This window comes from Portunus trituberculatus, chromosome 44 (genome assembly GCF_017591435.1).
Source record: "Portunus trituberculatus isolate SZX2019 chromosome 44, ASM1759143v1, whole genome shotgun sequence".
NCBI lineage: Eukaryota > Metazoa > Arthropoda > Malacostraca > Decapoda > Portunidae > Portunus > Portunus trituberculatus.
Window position 1 is genome coordinate 13,829,431 of NC_059298.1, and position 17,430 is coordinate 13,846,860.

General features: G+C 41.6%; 1 protein-coding gene across 1 annotated transcript in view; it reads right to left on the reverse strand.

The window, feature by feature from the left end:
• Positions 1 to 1,206: 1,206 nt before the first annotated feature.
• Positions 1,207 to 17,430, reverse strand: part of LOC123518723 — a 24,942-nt gene continuing 8,718 nt past the window's right edge. The window contains exons 4-6 of the mRNA XM_045279722.1: positions 10,978 to 11,169; positions 9,766 to 9,865; positions 1,207 to 1,305 (exon numbers count right to left, since the gene is read on the reverse strand). Coding sequence (XP_045135657.1) covers positions 1,207 to 1,305; positions 9,766 to 9,865; positions 10,978 to 11,169 — 391 coding nt within the window. The remainder of the gene's footprint in view (positions 1,306 to 9,765; positions 9,866 to 10,977; positions 11,170 to 17,430) is intronic.

The window sequence follows — 17,430 nt, forward strand, 5'->3', positions numbered from 1 at the left end:
AGACCACTGCAGGGAACGGTGGCACGCTGCTTCTTGGATTACGTTCACCCGTCATTCCTGCCAAACTTGTATATTCATTGAAACATTGAAATATAAACTAGTCACTCCTTTATCATATTCATTTTGAAACATCAGTGACTTGTCCTTTTACTCCATTGAAAAATAATAATATCCCCCTGTAAAACTATCCACATCAGTATTCAAAGGATTCAGATACTTTCTAAAAAGAGGGGAAAAAAAAACAAGAATCTTTTTTCTATTCACTTTCGGGAAGTGGAAATTAACTGGACTCTCTCTCTCTCTCTCTCTCTCTCTCTCTCTCTCTCTCTCTCTCTCTCTCTCTCTCTCATGTTGGAAAGTGGAGTCCAGGAAAACGAGTCATCACAAGACATATTTAAGTGAAAGGCAATCTTCATATTGCTCCTGAGTGTCTTACTTTTGTATTTCAAGTATCCTGACACCATTTTTACACACACACACACACACACACACACACACACACACACACACACACACACACACACACACCCGGTAGCTCAGTGGTTAGAGCGCTGGCTTCACAAGCCAGAGGACCGGGGTTCGATTCCCCGGCCGGGTGGGGATATTTGGGTGTGTCTCCTTTCACGTGTAGCCCCTGTTCACCTAGCAGTGAGTAGGTACGGGATGTAAATCGAGGAGTTGTGACCTTGTTGTCCCGGTGTGTGGTGTGTGCCTGGTCTCAGGCCTATCCGAAGATCGGAAACAATGAGCTCTGAGCTCGTTCCGTAGGGTAACGTCTGGCTGTCTCGTCAGAGACTGCAGCAGATCAAACAGTGAAAAAAAATTACACACACACACAGACACACACACACACACACACACACACACACACACACACACACACACACACACACACACACACACACATTTTTGACACCGCAACAGCAATGGACTGAGGGTTGTCGTTAACTGTTCTTTTTTTTTTTATTCAAGTAATGAAGTTACAAATACTAAAAAACAAAAAAGAAAATTAAGTAACAAATTGTCCTCTCGCTCGCCGTTCCCTCAAGGAACTAGTAACAGCGTGCCCAGATAGGGAGAAGCATCCACACTCTCCGGTCACTTCCCGCTCCTTAAAATTGATAATCACACCCGCGGGACTTGTAATGTCTTGCTTAGTGACAAAAAGCGCTCCGCCACGCCCTCCTCGCACCATCCGTCTTTCCCTCAGCCTGTGATTACTTCGGCCAGGGGAGAACCAGATCTGTCAGCCAATCCCCGGGCAGCGGCCAACCGGCGCTGCGTGCCGCGGTGAAGCTTTGTGTCCTGATCAGTAACCAAATGGGAATCTAATTGTATTGTATGTGTGAGATGAAGACAGTAAGGCCAAGAACTGACCACAAGACAAATACTGTGTTAAAAGCACAGAGACGTTCATAGCAGGAGTATAATTCAAAGCCTGCTATGCAAAGTTGGCTAAAAGGAGGATGTAAAGTTCACTATGTGCATCTAGCCATGCTTCTGATACAGGTGTGGTAATATAAGAGAGACAAAGTCAAGCTTGGAGAATAAGGGACATGCCGTTGACTCCGGAGATAAAAAGAGTTGATTGCGTTATAAAAAAAAGATTATTGATATGTACTTTTATATTGTGAAGATTAATCTCAGCGTAAACAAAAGAACACATTTGAATATGAAACGGTATTAAAACAAATTGCTAAGAAAATTTAAACTAAATGTGAATACGTGATCGTCCATATTCCCTTATTACACTTCTCATCACGCCAACATGAGAAAATGTGAACCAAAGGATACTTAGCGATGGATTAAGATAAAAAATCGAGTTCCCCCACGTTCAAAAGATGTCCTGATCTGCACTGGCAATGAGTCAGCGGCCATGGTTAAGGTCCTAAAACCCCTAATGCATCACAAATTCACCATTAATTTCAGAGATGCTCATGATTTTGCATCCCAGAGTATGTGTCGCTTCGTGTTTTAGTTGGAGTAAAATTGAAATCAATTTCTAATTATAATTATGAGTATCGAGTAAAGATAGAAAATAAGCGTATTTCCTTGATTATCCTGATTGCTCTGTTCTGGTATGCGTTATTTCCAGAGAGAGAGAGAGAGAGAGAGAGAGAGAGAGAGAGAGAGAGAGAGAGAGAAATATTAGGGTCGGAGAAATGAAAAATATTTTGCAGAATGTCGAAATGTAAAAACGAAATCTTCCTATCAGTCTACATGTCTGTTCTCTCTCTCTCTCTCTCTCTCTCTCTCTCTCTCTCTCTCTCTCTCTCTCTCTCTCTCTCTCTCTCTCGTTCGGACATTGACTACATTTACATTAACTTTTGCCATGAATTTTGTTCATCCATTTAACTACTAATGACATATATATATATATATATATATATATATATATATATATATATATATATATATATATATATATATATATATATATATATAAGAACATAAGAAAGGAGGGCTGCAGGCCGCCAGGCCTATACGAGGCAGTCCCAGTGTGCTTAATCTACCTCGTATAGGCCTGGCGGCCTCTTGCAGCTTCCTCCTTTCTTATGTTATATATATATATATATATATATATATATATATATATATATATATATATATATATATATATATATATATATATATATATATATATATATATATATATATATATATATATATATATATATATATATATATATATATATATATATATATATATATATATATATATATATATATATATATATATATATATATATATATATATATATATATATATATATATAGATATATATAGAGAGAGAGAGAGAGAGAGAGAGAGAGAGAGAGAGAGAGAGAGAGAGAGAGAGAGAGAGAGAGAGAGAGAGAGAGAGAGAGAGAGAGAGAGAGAGAGAGAGAGAGAGAGAGAGAGAGAGAGAGTGTGTGTTCATCTTCATACTAGATTCGTGATGAGCTCAGTCACGGGAAAAAAAATATAATTAACCTCTTCATTACTATGACGCGTTTCCACATCCATTCTGCTTTCTATTTCGTGATTTCATACAGCTTCAGAAACTTGTGGAGGGCATTAAAATAGTGAAGACTGTGGCCATTAATCTTCTGACCTCCATATCAATAAAATGGTCTAATCGTACACAAATCTCAAGTTAAAAAATGTGTCTCAGTATTGAAAGGGTTAATAGGCTGATGGATGATGTTGTGGTGATGGTGATGATAGAGTGATATGTGTAAGTATAGTTTTCAAGGAATACAGGCAGATTTACAATCAATAAATGTCAGGCATGGTCTGTCGAGTCGAAACTCCTAAGACAGACAGCGAGTGCAGAAAAATAGTTTTACATAATATCTAACCTAGTTAGGGAGTAATCCTATTTCATTGTAAAGTTAACTTGCATACAATGTGCTGTCACCAAGGCAGAAACCTAACTAATACATTGTATGGTGTGATTGAGACACCATATATACAAGCATTCAATACAAAATATGAAAAGAAAAGGAAAAAGTAATAATAAACGGATACACAACACAAAGCATAGGTACAAGTTTATGTTTAATTTTATTCAGTCAAAATATGTTTCTTTATTTTGTCTTTATATGTTTGTATGTTGAAATTACCAAGAAGTTTGATCTCGTTTGGCAGGTTGTTATATAAGATCGGGCCGTTACATATGACGCTATTCTTATACAATGTAGTTCTAAAGGTAGGACATCTTAAATTTACATTATTTCTGCGGGTCTGAACAGGATTATCAATGACTGTGAATATTGAGTTGTGTCCAATAGATTTGTAAATTAAAAGAAGCGTGAAGTATTTGTGTATGGAAACAATATTAAGAATATTTTCTCTACTATAAATATCTCTTGTAGAATCGTGTTTTTTCATGAATAAGATACATCTTAAAATTCTATTTTGTGCTATGTCTAATCTATTAAGAAATGAAGGCCATGTACTTGTCCACAGTGAGACACAGTGTGTGAGGTGAGGGTAGCAGAGAGTGTAATATATGCTGATCATCGCTTCTGAAGTTAAGTTGTGCAAAACGCGATACAAAATACTTGTAATCTTTGAGAGTTTTAATCGTACATCTTCAATATGGCAGCTCCAATTTAAATTATCATCTGATTTTACTCCAAGAAATTTCATATCAATAAATTGTGTTAAAACTTCACCGTCAAAAAATATAGGAGGAAATACATTTTTAATTTATCTATTCTGAAAGAGAACATGTTTAGACTTTGAGATATTGAGCTTTAATTTATTAGATTGTAACCATGATTTAATGATGTTTAGTTCTGATATTGTATTCGAATGTAAGGAATTTAAGTCTTTATCATTTATCAGAAGGGTTGTATCATCTGCATATATTACATAGTCAAATTTTGTACTTGAATTTACAATATATATATATATATATATATATATATATATATATATATATATATATATATATATATATATATATATATATATATATATATATATATATATAAAAGTATAGGAGCTAGAATAGACCCTGTGGCACTCCTTTACATATAGGTTTAAAGAGGAATAATTTTGATTACAGTAAACACATTGATACCTGTTGCTCAAATAGCTCTTGAATAGTTTTAATGGTGTACCCCTAATGCCAATATTTTCTAATTTAGTAAATAATATTTCATGGTCTAATGTGTCAAAAGCTTTAGATAGGTCCATGAAAATTGCCACAACATACAGTTTCTCCTCTAGACACTGATATACTTTGTTAACAAATTGTAGTATCGCCGACTCGGTGGAATGATGACTTCTAAATCCATGTTGTTGCTTAATCAAAAGGTGGTTTTTCTCAAGGTAATTTAACAAACGAGAGCAGATAATTAATATAAAAAAACTTTACTGAAGGCTGGAAGAATGGAGATTGGGCGATAATTATTTATGTCTTTTCTGTCTCCAGATTTGAATATAGGGATTACTTTTGCTTGCTTTATTTGATCTGGAAGTATACCCTTTATTAATGAGAGATTGATAATATGAGTCAGTGGTGTAGATATAAGTTTGGATGTTTCTTTTAGCAACTTAGGAGATAAATCATCATACCCCAGTGTGGCTGATTTTAGAGAGGCGAGACATTGTTCTACTTCGCTCCTGTCAGTTGGCAACAAATACATCGAGAATGCTGGCAGGTTATTTAGATATGCTTTGTAATTATAGTCATCGTTATTGAAATTGAAGTGGTCTCTAAGAAAACGTTCATTAAACCTCATATGGACATTAGGAGACGGTGGATTTAACTCCTGTGTGTGTGTGTGTGTGTGTGTGTGTGTGTGTGTGTGTAATTCACTACGGTCGCGTGCTGGTCACCCAGCCAGTTTTCCCCATTACGGAGCGAGCTCAGAGCTCATAGACCGATCTTCGGGTAGGACTGAGACCGCAACACACTCCACACACCAGGAAAGCGAGGCCACAACCCTTCGAGTTACATCCTGTACCTATTTACTGCTAGGTGAACAGGGGCCACACATTAAGAGGCTTACCCATTTGCCTCGCCGCGCCGGGACTCGAACCCGGCCCTCTCGATTGTGAGTCGAGCGTGCTAACCACTACACTACGCGGTCTGTGTGTGTGTGTGTGTGTGTGTGTGTGTGTGTGTGTGTGTGTGTTCACTGTTCACTGTTCACTGTTTGATCTGCTGCAGTCTCTGACGAGACAGCCAGACGTTACCCTACGGAACGAGCTTAGAGCTCATTATTTCCGATCTTCGGATAGGCCTGAGACCAGGCACACACCACACACCGGGACAACAAGGTCACAACTCCTCGATTTACATCCCGTACCTACTCACTGCTAGGTGAACAGGGGCTACACGTGAAAGGAGACACACCCAAATATCTCCACCCGGCCGGGGAATCGAACCCCAGTCCTCTGGCTTGTGTGTGTGTTTGTGTGTGTTCTTCATGATTCCGTCCACATTAATAACACATTACTTATTTTTGTAAATATCTATCTGTCTATGTATCCATGTATGTACCCATTCATTAATCTACCGTATGTGACCAAGAGCACCAGTCCTTACCATAAGGTTAACACCAAGTCATCAAAACATCCATTTCACAACACTAAAGCTGGAGTGAGGAGCCGATCCCATGCAGATCTAGCAGACAGCATTAACGTAACACTTAACTGCCACTTAACCATAATGAATTGACAAAGTCTGACCTACCACACCATAATATGACGAGGAATCAACTCTGAACACCATCACACGCTACAACTCAGCCTTGGTAGTCAGCAGCTAATGGTGAGAGTAAAGTGTGTACCAAAAGTTAAGGATTCACGCAGCTAAGAACATAAAAAGATAAGAAAATGAGGGAAGCTGCAAGAGGGTATCAGGTCTACACGTGGCAGTCCCTGTATGAACACACACACCTAACTATTTCCACCTATCATCCCCGTCCATGCATTAATCTAATCACTATAACAACCTGATTACTGAGTCCATTCCATTCATCAACTACTCTATTTGAAAAACAGTTCTTTCCCATCTCTTTCTTAAACCTAAATTTTTGAAGCTGGCATGTGACTGGTATACAGTAAGGTGAGGAAGGGCTATCCTGGTGGGCCGGTGGGGAAGGGGGAGTTTATTTATGGGGACCTGCGTCACCCTGGCCTCTGCCCCCCAACGCCCGCAAATCACGGGGTCCTGACACACCTGCTCCATCAACCCCACACTCACCTGCCTCAAATTAACACACCTTCCCTTACTCTGTACACTCGTATCGCCATCACCTAACCATATAGCCTATCCTTTTCTTCTTTTCTACTCTACTGCTGTGGCCAAACATGACAAAACTAAGAGAAAGGAGTGCTTATCTGTCAATCCCCAGCGAGTAGAAAAGTCCCGGTTGTGTTAGACAGCTCGATCAATTTATACATGCGAAATCTCTCAGGAATTGACTTATTACGGAAAATTTTTGGATGTTCAGAGTTTTTTCCAAGACGGGATGAAAGAGGGATGGTTTTGGTACGGGAAAGAACGGAAAGCAGACTCGAAAACATGAGAACCTAAGAAAATAAGGGAAGCTATACAGGAAACCACCGAATAAAAGACCCGAGGCGCAGAGTGTGTAATACAGTGAATACAAGTCTCAATCTGCTTCAAGAGAAAAATGACAAGATAATTCAGAAGCTAAACTACATGGGTAATCATTCTCCTCCCCCCTCCTGCTCTCTCTCTCTCTCTCTCTCTCTCTCTCTCTCTCTCTCTCTCTCTCTCTCTCTCTCTCTCTCTCTCTCTCTCTCTCTCTCTCTCTCTCTCTCTCTCTCTCTCTCTCTCTCTCTCTCTCTCTCTCTCTCTCTCTCTCTCTCTCTCTCTCTCTCTCTCACCTGATTAAATTTTCTCAGATAAGCAAGTAATCGTTTTCTTTTCCATATTTTTCCCTTTTTTTCCAAGATTCCAACTAACTCAAGAAAGGTATGAGAAGACATTTCTTAGATTTAAGATGACTGATCATCTCTTTTTTCACTTTTCTGATTAAGTGTTTTTTCCTGGATAAGCAAATAATAATTTTCTTACACTAATGAAACAAAAATTAGATAAATAAATAAATAAGCAATTAAAACAAATACCTCCATATTAATTAGCTTCTTACCTCTTATAAATCTCTCTCTCTCTCTCTCTCTCTCTCTCTCTCTCTCTCTCTCTCTCTCTCTCTCTCTCTCTCTCTCTCTCTCTCTCTCTCTACCAGCCATCTATTAGAAAGCCTGCAAATTACTACAACTTTTTCTCTGCAACCACAAACTAAGTGTCCAATTTGTTTCTTCCTTATTTTTTTCACGTATGGGGAGAGAAGAGGGCACGGGTGGGAGAGTCAGGAGGAGGGAAAGCTGCAGGAAGGAAGTGGAGAACGAGATGACGTGAGGAGCAAGAGAGTGGATGAGATGAGGTGGATATGGAGAGAGTTGTGACTTGAGGAGTGATGTGGCTTTGTTATTCCTCGGGTGTAGCTGTTTCGCTTCTTCCTGATGCTGCTGTTGCTACTCGTATTATTACTACTACTATTGCTGCCACTACTTTTACTACTACTACTACTACTACTACTACTACTACTGCTGCTACTACTACTACTTCTGCTACTACTACATCCTTTCATTACGCTACACAGAACATTGGTCCTTATCACAACCCCGTTTACTATCCACCTCCTTCTCCTTCTACGCTCCTTCCTGGTTGCGTAAAGAGGCGTGGCTATTTAAAACGTACAGAGGATTAGAGTATGATGTGAAAGACGTGACTTCGTGTATGTCCACGTTACTATCATGCACCCTAAGATTTTTTTTAATTCTTTTTTTATTCCAAGTTTTATTTTGTGAAAGATATTTTTTCTTTTTTATTCATTACTTCATTTTTTTTTTTTTTTTGCCGTTGTTGACCTGAATGTTCGTCCAAGGTTGCTGGTAGAAAAAATTCTCGGGTTCTCTGTATGTATATGTGTGTGTGTGTGTGTGTGTGTGTGTGTGTGTGTGTGTGTGTGTGTGTGTGTGTGTGTGTGTGTGTGTGTGTGTGTAATTCACCTCCTCCTCGGTCGCCTGCTGGTCACCCAGCCAGCCCTCCCCATTACGGAGTGAGCTCAGAGCTCGCTACCCGATCTTCGGGTAGGACTGAGACCACATCAACACACAACACACACCGGGAAAGCGAGGCCACAACCCCTCGAGTTACATCCCGTACCTATTTACTGCTAGGTGAACAGGGGCCACACATTAAGAGGCTTGCCCATTTGCCTCGTCGCTTACCGGAACTCGAACCGGGCCCTCTCGATTGTAAGGCGAGCGTGCTAACCACTACACTACGCGGTGTGTGTGTGTGTGTGTGTGTGCGTGTCTCTCTCTCTCTCTCTCTCTCTCTCTCTCTCTCTCTCTCTCTCTCTCTCTCTCTCTCTCTCTCTCACACACACACACACACACACACACACACACACACGTACATAAGAAGGGAATCACAACAAAACAGAAAACAGAGAAGTCAAAAAGTGAAGAAAAACGATCATTGTAACAAGAGGATTTGGTTTAGACTTCCTGCGTGTGTCTCGCCAGGGCTTGGCTGCGAGAGGTCACGTGTCGCGGGTCAGGAGGTCAGGTCAGGTCAACCCCCGTGCAGGATGAGTGAGTCTCGTCGCGTCTCGAGTGAATAATGGTGCGGAAGTCTCTCTGTGTTTCGCTTCCGCCTGAGTTTCCAATCTTCTCTCTGTGATGAGTCTCAAGTTATTTAATAGCAGGAAAACGCGAGCTGGCTCTAAGTGGCTTTGCTGATTTTTCCTTTTTTTCCTTTGCGTGTAACTTTCGCCGATTTTTTTTTTTTCTCTCTCTCTCCGTTATTGTTATTGCAACGCATCAAATGACTCTGTTTTTAATTAAACAACAGGTAATGGTGAAAAAGAGGTTTCGTTGTTTTAATAAGTGTGTAGGGTCTCTCTCTCTCTCTCTCTCTCTCTCTCTCTCTCTCTCTCTCTCTCTCTCTCTCTCTCTCGCACCACAAATACCACAGCCGCCCAGACGATTATTTCCTACTTTCAATTTCCCACCTTCAGTTTCATTACCGACTAATGTCTTCCTTCCTTTATCGTTACTTTTCCGCATCAATCTTCCGCAGTGTTCCTCCCGTCAATCTCTCCTTCCTTCCACATCCCTAACACCTCCGCGGCACTTTTCTTCCTCTCAGCCTCCAAGGTGCGATTCTCTCAGAAAACAGAACTTTTATGATGTGTCCCTTCGATCCGCAGCTGCAATCTACCCACATTCATCATCAGTTCGCCTCGGACGTTGCCAAGCAGACTCAGCGTGGGCGCCAGTAGCGGCACTCGGGTCACCATGAGGTTGCTGGCGCGGGTTGTTGCTCTGAAATTGCTCAAACAATCTTTCCTCAAGAACTGTTATTCTTCTGAGTCATTGTTCGTTGTGCTTTCATTGAAACAATTATGTAAATTACATCCAATAAGAGATGAAATGGTTAATCTTAAAAGAACCACAGCCTCTTACAGCAATTAGAGGAATGGCATTAGTGGTGTCTGGGGCGCCGACCTCTCATGCGAGCCATGCTTCCGCAAGTGGGCGAGAAAACATGTCGACCCATCTTCTATTTTCTTAAAAGAGACATCTCAAGAGGAAAAAAAAATAATAAAATAAAAAAATGCTTACAAATGTACCATTCGGGTTGCACAGCCAGCCACTCTGACGTGTTTCCTGGGGGTCAGTCATCATTATTCTGTACTTCAGTGGATTACACATTGTACATCTTTCTTCAAAGACGTTATCTATATCATACATTGCCAATATTATCCTGTTTCTTCTTTGCAAACTTTCATTACTCCGATTTGTTATGTTTAATTTCTTTTACAGTTGTTAACGTGAGATGATCCTAAACCTAATACAAAATCCATGGACATTTTCAGCTTTATCCAAAAAAGAGAAAAAAATGTTCTTCTCTTCCTGCCTTCCTTCATCCTAAAATCCTTTTCCTTAAAGCCTCCAACCTTCCCAACACTGAGCCGAGGCAGCGCAGGGCGGGTCTAGCGGTCGGTCGCGCTGACAGCATGACATCCATATTCACCACATACCAGCACATACCAGGTAGGGAGGAGGAAGAAGAGGAAGAAAGTCTAATACTATTGTAGTAATGATAACAACACCATCTTCGCATCTTCCCTTCCATGCCTCCAGTTCAACTCATCCTCGAAAAGCCGAGCCGAGAAGCTGCAACTCGCCCGCCGCCGGATTCCCAGACAGCACATGACATGGAGCTCACTACAAAGTGACGCCGCCCATGCATTACAAAACACTTTCTCTCTCTCTCTCTCTCTCTCTCTCTCTCTCTCTCTCTCTCTCTCACTGCGGCGCGTCCTTCTCGCTTTTGCATGTGACGGAGGTTGAAAACACGCCCAACAACCAGCCGGTGAAAAGGTCTCGGCTTGGAAGATCGGAAAATACTCAGCCGGGTAGATTCAACTAACTGGCGTGGGTGCAAATTATCATCAGTATCAGTCTCGCAGTCTGAAAGGTGCGGGTGTCTCTTGATATCCCGCGCTGTCAGGATTGGCTGGGTGGGAGAAGCAGAGGAGGTTGGGGTGCCCGGTGGATGCTGACTGAAAGGGTTATGTGACCGATGGGAGTGATGGATGCTCTCAGGGTGGCTGGGGACGTGGCTGAGGGCGTGGCAAGGAGATGTTACCTTACTCGGATGATGGACAGGGCTATGGAGAGAGAGAGAGAGAGAGAGAGAGAGAGAGAGAGAGAGAGAGAGAGAGAGAGAGAGAGAGAGAGAGAGAGAGAGAGAGAGAGAGAGAGAGAGAGAGAGCAAACATACGTATACCGTTGCTATAAGTAGTAATGTCGCAAAAAGTCCAGTGAATCTATGTCTACAGAATTTAACAGGAATTCAAGTATCAGTTATGTACTGTTTTGTATTATGATTTACACAAAGACAAAGATGAAATGAAGATGTAACAAGTAGAGGTGTCGACTAGACAGTATATTCTCTCTCTCTCTCTCTCTCTCTCTCTCTCTCTCTCTCTCTCTCTCTCTCTCTCTCTCTCTCTCTCTCTCTCTCTCTCTCTGAACCACCTTTATGCTTTTCTCCACAAAAACCAGGGTATTCTCCAGATATTTTCTTTAACTGACAAAAATTGTGCACCACACTTGTAACAATGAGCTTTCCTGGCAATGAAATAAAAACAGTACAAACTTCTTCAACATTCACCTCAAGATTTGGACCTGCATTTATTTTTATATATTTATCTCGAAACAGCTGATTTGATTACATTTTTATGGCACCAAAAACTTTCACGAATTTTACTTTGATGTATCGAATGATTTATGATTAAGGTCAAGGTGTGTGTGTGTGTGTGTGTGTGTGTGTTCACTGTTTGATCTGCTGCAGTCTCTGACGAGACAGCCAGACGTTACCCTACGGAACGAGCTCAGAGCTCATTATTTCCGATCTTGGGATAGGTCTGAGACCAGGCACACACCACACACCGGGACAACAAGGTCACAACACCTCGATTTACATCCCGTACCTACTCACTGCTAGGTGAACAGGGGCTACACGTGAAAGGAGACACACCCAAATATCTCCACCCGGCCGGGGAATCGAACCCCGGTCATCTGGCTTGTGAAGCCAGCGCTCTAACCACTGAGCTACCGGGCCGTGTGTGTGTGTGTGTGTGTGTGTGTGTGTGTGTGTGTGTGTGTGTGTGTGTGTGTGTGAAGTCGGGCAAGACGGGAGACTGCGTGCGTGAGCGTGCGTGCGTCAGAGAGGAAAACGGTTAGCACATGTTTAACTTTCCCCTATGCAACTATTGTCTGAGTCTCGTGTGCAGCAGCCAGGAAAATGCAAGGTGTGGGGAGGGAAGGGGAGGGAGACACGGGTGTATTTTGTTGGGGTGCAAGGGGAGAGAGGGATACACCTACTTGGTCCCCTCCCTCTCTTCCCTTCCCCTTTCCTTACACCCTAATACTGCTGGAGTGTGAAGAGACAACGAGCCACACCTGCAAACCAACGCCACAGAACGCATCATTAATATTTATCAAGCATAAAAACTCTCATCATGACTCGAGGTAATGAATTAGTGTTATGACTCAACAAAAAGACTCCTCCTTGTAACCGTCAATAAACAACGTGACGGCTGCATCAAATTAAGGAGTCATCATATCTTAAACGAATTTTCTCTCTCCTCATACTTTCATTTTTGTTCTTCCTTGTAAACACGGTGAAAAAAAGACTGATGTCTCGTTATACTTCCTCTTATTCATTCTAATTAAGTTTTTCTTTTCTTTTCCTTTCTTTCGTATAAGCATGAACTACTCTCAAAGAATAAACAAGATGAAAAATTCAGACAAACTTGAAATAATCTCATCGATTTGGTTTTCAGATTCACTGTATTCTTTTATAATTTTCCTTTCTTTCTTTCTTTCTTTTGTTTCCTTATTTTGTGCATGTTGGACTGCTTTAAGCTTCTCATTGAATAACTACGATGGAAAACATACATTTAGATTTTTTTTCTTGATTTTTTTTCCGTAATGTACTTTTTTTCACATTTTTCTTCCTAACACGATGAGAAGAAAACATTCTTGGTCTAGAAGCATTTCTATTTTGTCTTAATTTAATTTCCTTCCCTTTACTTTCTAACACGACTGACGACGAGCATAAAATATTCACCCTCAATATTTCATCTCTCTTTTCTACTTCATCCTACTTTTCCTTCATTTTATGTATACGTCTCCGTCATGATCCCGGCAGTACATGCATCATAGTTGACGGGATTACGCGTAGTATCATCTAAGCCTCACTTTCTAATCTCTAGAATGGCTCTCGTGACGCACCAGGGCTTCCTCGCCAGCGTTTACACGCCAGGTGGCTCCTCAGGTAACACACTCTCTCTCTCACAAGGAGGCACAAGGAGGCAAGTAAACAGCTCCTCAACACCTGAATGTCAAGTGGATACAAACTCAGCGAGAGAGAAAAAAAAAAATGAGACAGGAAAGTATTGGAAGCTATGATACTCGTGGCTTTTGAGTGTGTAATGAATGAGGGAGTGCAATGTTTTCCTTAGTGTATGTCAACAACAGGAAACGTTGCTGTTGTTACTTGCACGCTCCTTTTCCCTCGCTTCCTGTCACTAAAGTATCATACAATTTTGTAACTATAGTTATCTTTTGCCTCCTGGCTATCTTCCTTATTTATTTCCTAGTTTGTTTTCAATCTTTGTTTTTATTATAATCATTACACCTATAGTTTCTTTATCTCTCCTAATTTTTTCCTTCTCCTCTTGTATACTTTGTTAGTCTCAGATAACTGTTTACACCTCCAGTCTATTCATCCCCCCCTTCCTTTTCGCTCGCTTCCTGTTGTTAACTTTCCCTTACGAGACTTCACCAACACCCATAACCTGTTTACCCTCTTATTCTCCCTAGCCTTTAGTTACATTTCCGTTAATATGCCATAATAAATGTCTACACCCCAAAAATGCTTATCTCTCTCTTCTCTCTTGCTTTTTGTTATACTTTCCTTACAAGACTTCAATAAGTACCACTGCTTCAAGCCTGTCTGTCTGTTCTCTCTCACCTTGCTTTATTTTCCTTATCAAACTTGGATAACTGTCTTCTACTCCATCCTGTCTTCCGTCTCCCTCTCTGTATGGCTCAGGGGGGAGGGAGGGACCTGCAATATACCTGTCTGATGGGCGGAGCTTTCTCTAAACGGAACTAACGGAAGAGGAGGAAGAGGCGGCGCTGAAATGCCAAGTCAGTGAGAGGTGATTTTATTGGCGTGGTTTCTAGCGTGCCCTTGGTTTCGCTCCCGTAACACCACACCGGTCCTCGGTTAACAGAGACGCTACGTTCTCACACTCCCGCAGCAATACCGCACCGCAGACGGATCGCTCGGCCACCCGCACGCCGCGCCGCCACCACAAGAGGCAATAGATCGCGGACTCAAGGCTAATCGCTCATGAAAACTGATCAAACACCATGGTAAAAGGAAACTGTTACTCCGATCAATAAAACATACATGATTCCAGTTTGTGTTTTATTACTTTTTCTGTATTTTTTATGGGCAGTAATATCAACATGTAATGCTGTAAATTGTTGTTTGCTTATCTGATGACAAAATAGTGTTCACCCTTTCCTTATTACCAGCTCCAATGTTCATCTGAAGGTACCTACAACAAGAGGAAATAGTACGAGCACATACTCAGTGGCTTCATGATACATTAGTAGTTTGTACGTTTCAATCATAATAATGTGTAAAATGATAAGTAGCAAAATCGTTTCAATTCATTCTATAAAGTATAGAAGCATTAAACATCAAATTTCACAACTAACAACACTAACGAATGATGACGGTGATGGTGATGAAGATGACCATGCTGAGAATAAAAAAAAATGCAAATTATTCCATTAGGCGCCGCAACAGGTTAGGTCATGGCACCGCTAGCGTTAACGTGAGAACGCTATACATCTCCCATAGGGCAACTAGGTTTGGCAAGGATTCGAACACGAGCCGCTTTAATTTAACCAACTACACTACTCGGACCCCTGATGATGAGAATAAAAACGAGGCCCTTAATCACCTCTCTTGAAATGACTTCGGCACACCCCACTGTTACGTTAGTTACGTGCAGCTCAAAAGTTCATAAAAAAAAGATCATAAAAACATAAAGAGCATAAAGAAAAGTTACAATACCGCGTTTTCCTCCATGTCACAAGCCTGGCGGGGAAGGCGCCCATCAGTGGAGAGGATCAGTGTGGGCGTCTGTGTGTTAAGTCTTCGCGAACCATGACGGTGAAAACTTATGAGAGATAGATAGATAGATAGATAGATAGATAGATAGAGAGAGAGAGAGAGAGAGAGAGAGAGAGAGAGAGAGAGAGAGAGAGAGAGAGAGAGAGAGAGAGAGAGAAAATACTTTTATCACTTCTACCACATCTTATTCCTCTAATGCTCATCCGATGTCATTTAAGGAAAAGAAATAAAAAAAATAAAATAAAAACTTGCATTTTCCGCTTTGGTTCAAAGACAAATCCGTCAGTGACACCACCACAACACGATCCGTCCACCGTGACATCAGCGGAGGGTACACATACAGAAGTAAGAACATAAGAACACAAAAACTTCCCCGTATCATCGCTCCTTTGCTACGTATATATATATTCATCAAACCTACACATAGAAAAAAAAATTAATAAGAAGTTTTTTCCTACCTATTGGGGAATACCTATGACAATGCTGTTCTTTATTCTCTCTCTCTCTCTCTCTCTGCAGGACAGATCTTTAAAAATGAAGGGTGGGAAAAAATATCTCAAGGAAGTTAAATGGTGATGATAAATAGGATGAGATTTTAGGTCACGGAGAGAGAGAGAGAGAGAGAGAGAGAGAGAGAGAGAGAGAGAGAGAGAGAGAGAGAGAGAGAGAGAGAGAGAGAGAGAGAGAGAGAGAGAGAGAGAGATATCAGAGAGCAGAGACAGACGTAGGAGATAGTCAAACACAAATAGACAAGCGCTGAGGCAAGCAAACAGAGACATGAACACATAAAACAACAACGCACAAATACACTGACACACAAGCATACAGGCACACAGACACACAAACCCAGACATTATACGAGCGTGACTGTGTGTGTGTGTGTGTGTGTGTGTGTGTGTGTGTGTGTGTGTGTGTGTGTGTGTGTCAATATGTGCATATACTTTACCAGTGCGGCTTCTCTACTCCCTCCTAAGTCCACACACACACACACACACACACACACACACTGCACATGCATACATACATACATACATACATAAAAACACCCTTCCCTGCACCCAATACCCAGCATAAGAGAGCCAGTAATGAGAGTGAAGCCTTGATGAACACGTGCAGCGCCTGAGGGAGCAGCGAGACACTCCCAGACACCCTCCACTCCCGCGGCACCATTACATCAATAACACACCGGGACGCATTGACTGTCCACACCAAACACGCATCATTCACTTTCACCAAGACCACCTGAGGCTGCACTGGAAAGCCGCTGGAGTGTTTGCATTAACTGAGACTGAGAGAAACAGCAAACACGGACCCTGCCTGGCATTCCTCTCTCCTTCACCTAGTCTGCCGCGCTGGTCTCGCCTTCTGTTCCCAGTGACTCCCTGCGTGAAGGCCGCCAGTCGTGATCCCCCGCGGCCCGAGACTCATACACTTACTCGTATTATGTGTGCTTGACATATTTTTTTTTTTTTTTTTTTTTTTTTGCAAGATAAGGGTAGAGTCGCCTTGAGAGGTATAATGGGAAGGAGAAGAATGGTGAGGTGAGGTGAAGTGAGGTGAGGTGAGGTGAGATGAGAGAGAGAGAGAGAGAGAGAGAGAGAGAGAGAGAGAGAGAGAGAGAGAGAGAGAGAGAGAGAGAGAGAGAGAGAGAGAGAGAGAGAGAGAGAGAGAGAGAGAGAGAGAGAGAGAGAGAGAGAGAGAGAGAGAGAGAGAGAGAGAGAGAGAGAGAGAGAGAGAGAGAGAGAGAGAGAGAGAGAGAGAGAGAGAGAGAGAGAGAGAGAGAGAGAGAGAGAGAGAGAGAGAGAGAGAGAGAGAGAGAGAGAGAGAGAGAGAGAGAGAGAGAGAGAGAGAGAGAGAGACGACAGCAACCTTACTAATGAACTAACGGCACCTGTCAGCTATACCCCACCATCTGTGATCTGTGTGTGTCGTGTACTGGTGTTGTGTCGCAGAAGAAGATGATGATGATGATGATGATGATGATGATGATGATGATGATGATGATGATGTGAAAAGCAAATAAAGCAAAAAAAAAAAAAAAAAAACCGGTGCACTAACAAGAAGCGGAAGAGACTCGTGGCACAGTAAGCACCAGCAGTCTTCCCTTCAAGAGTTCGTCGTCCCGTGACCCATATTCCGCCCGCGTGACCTTCCAGTGCTT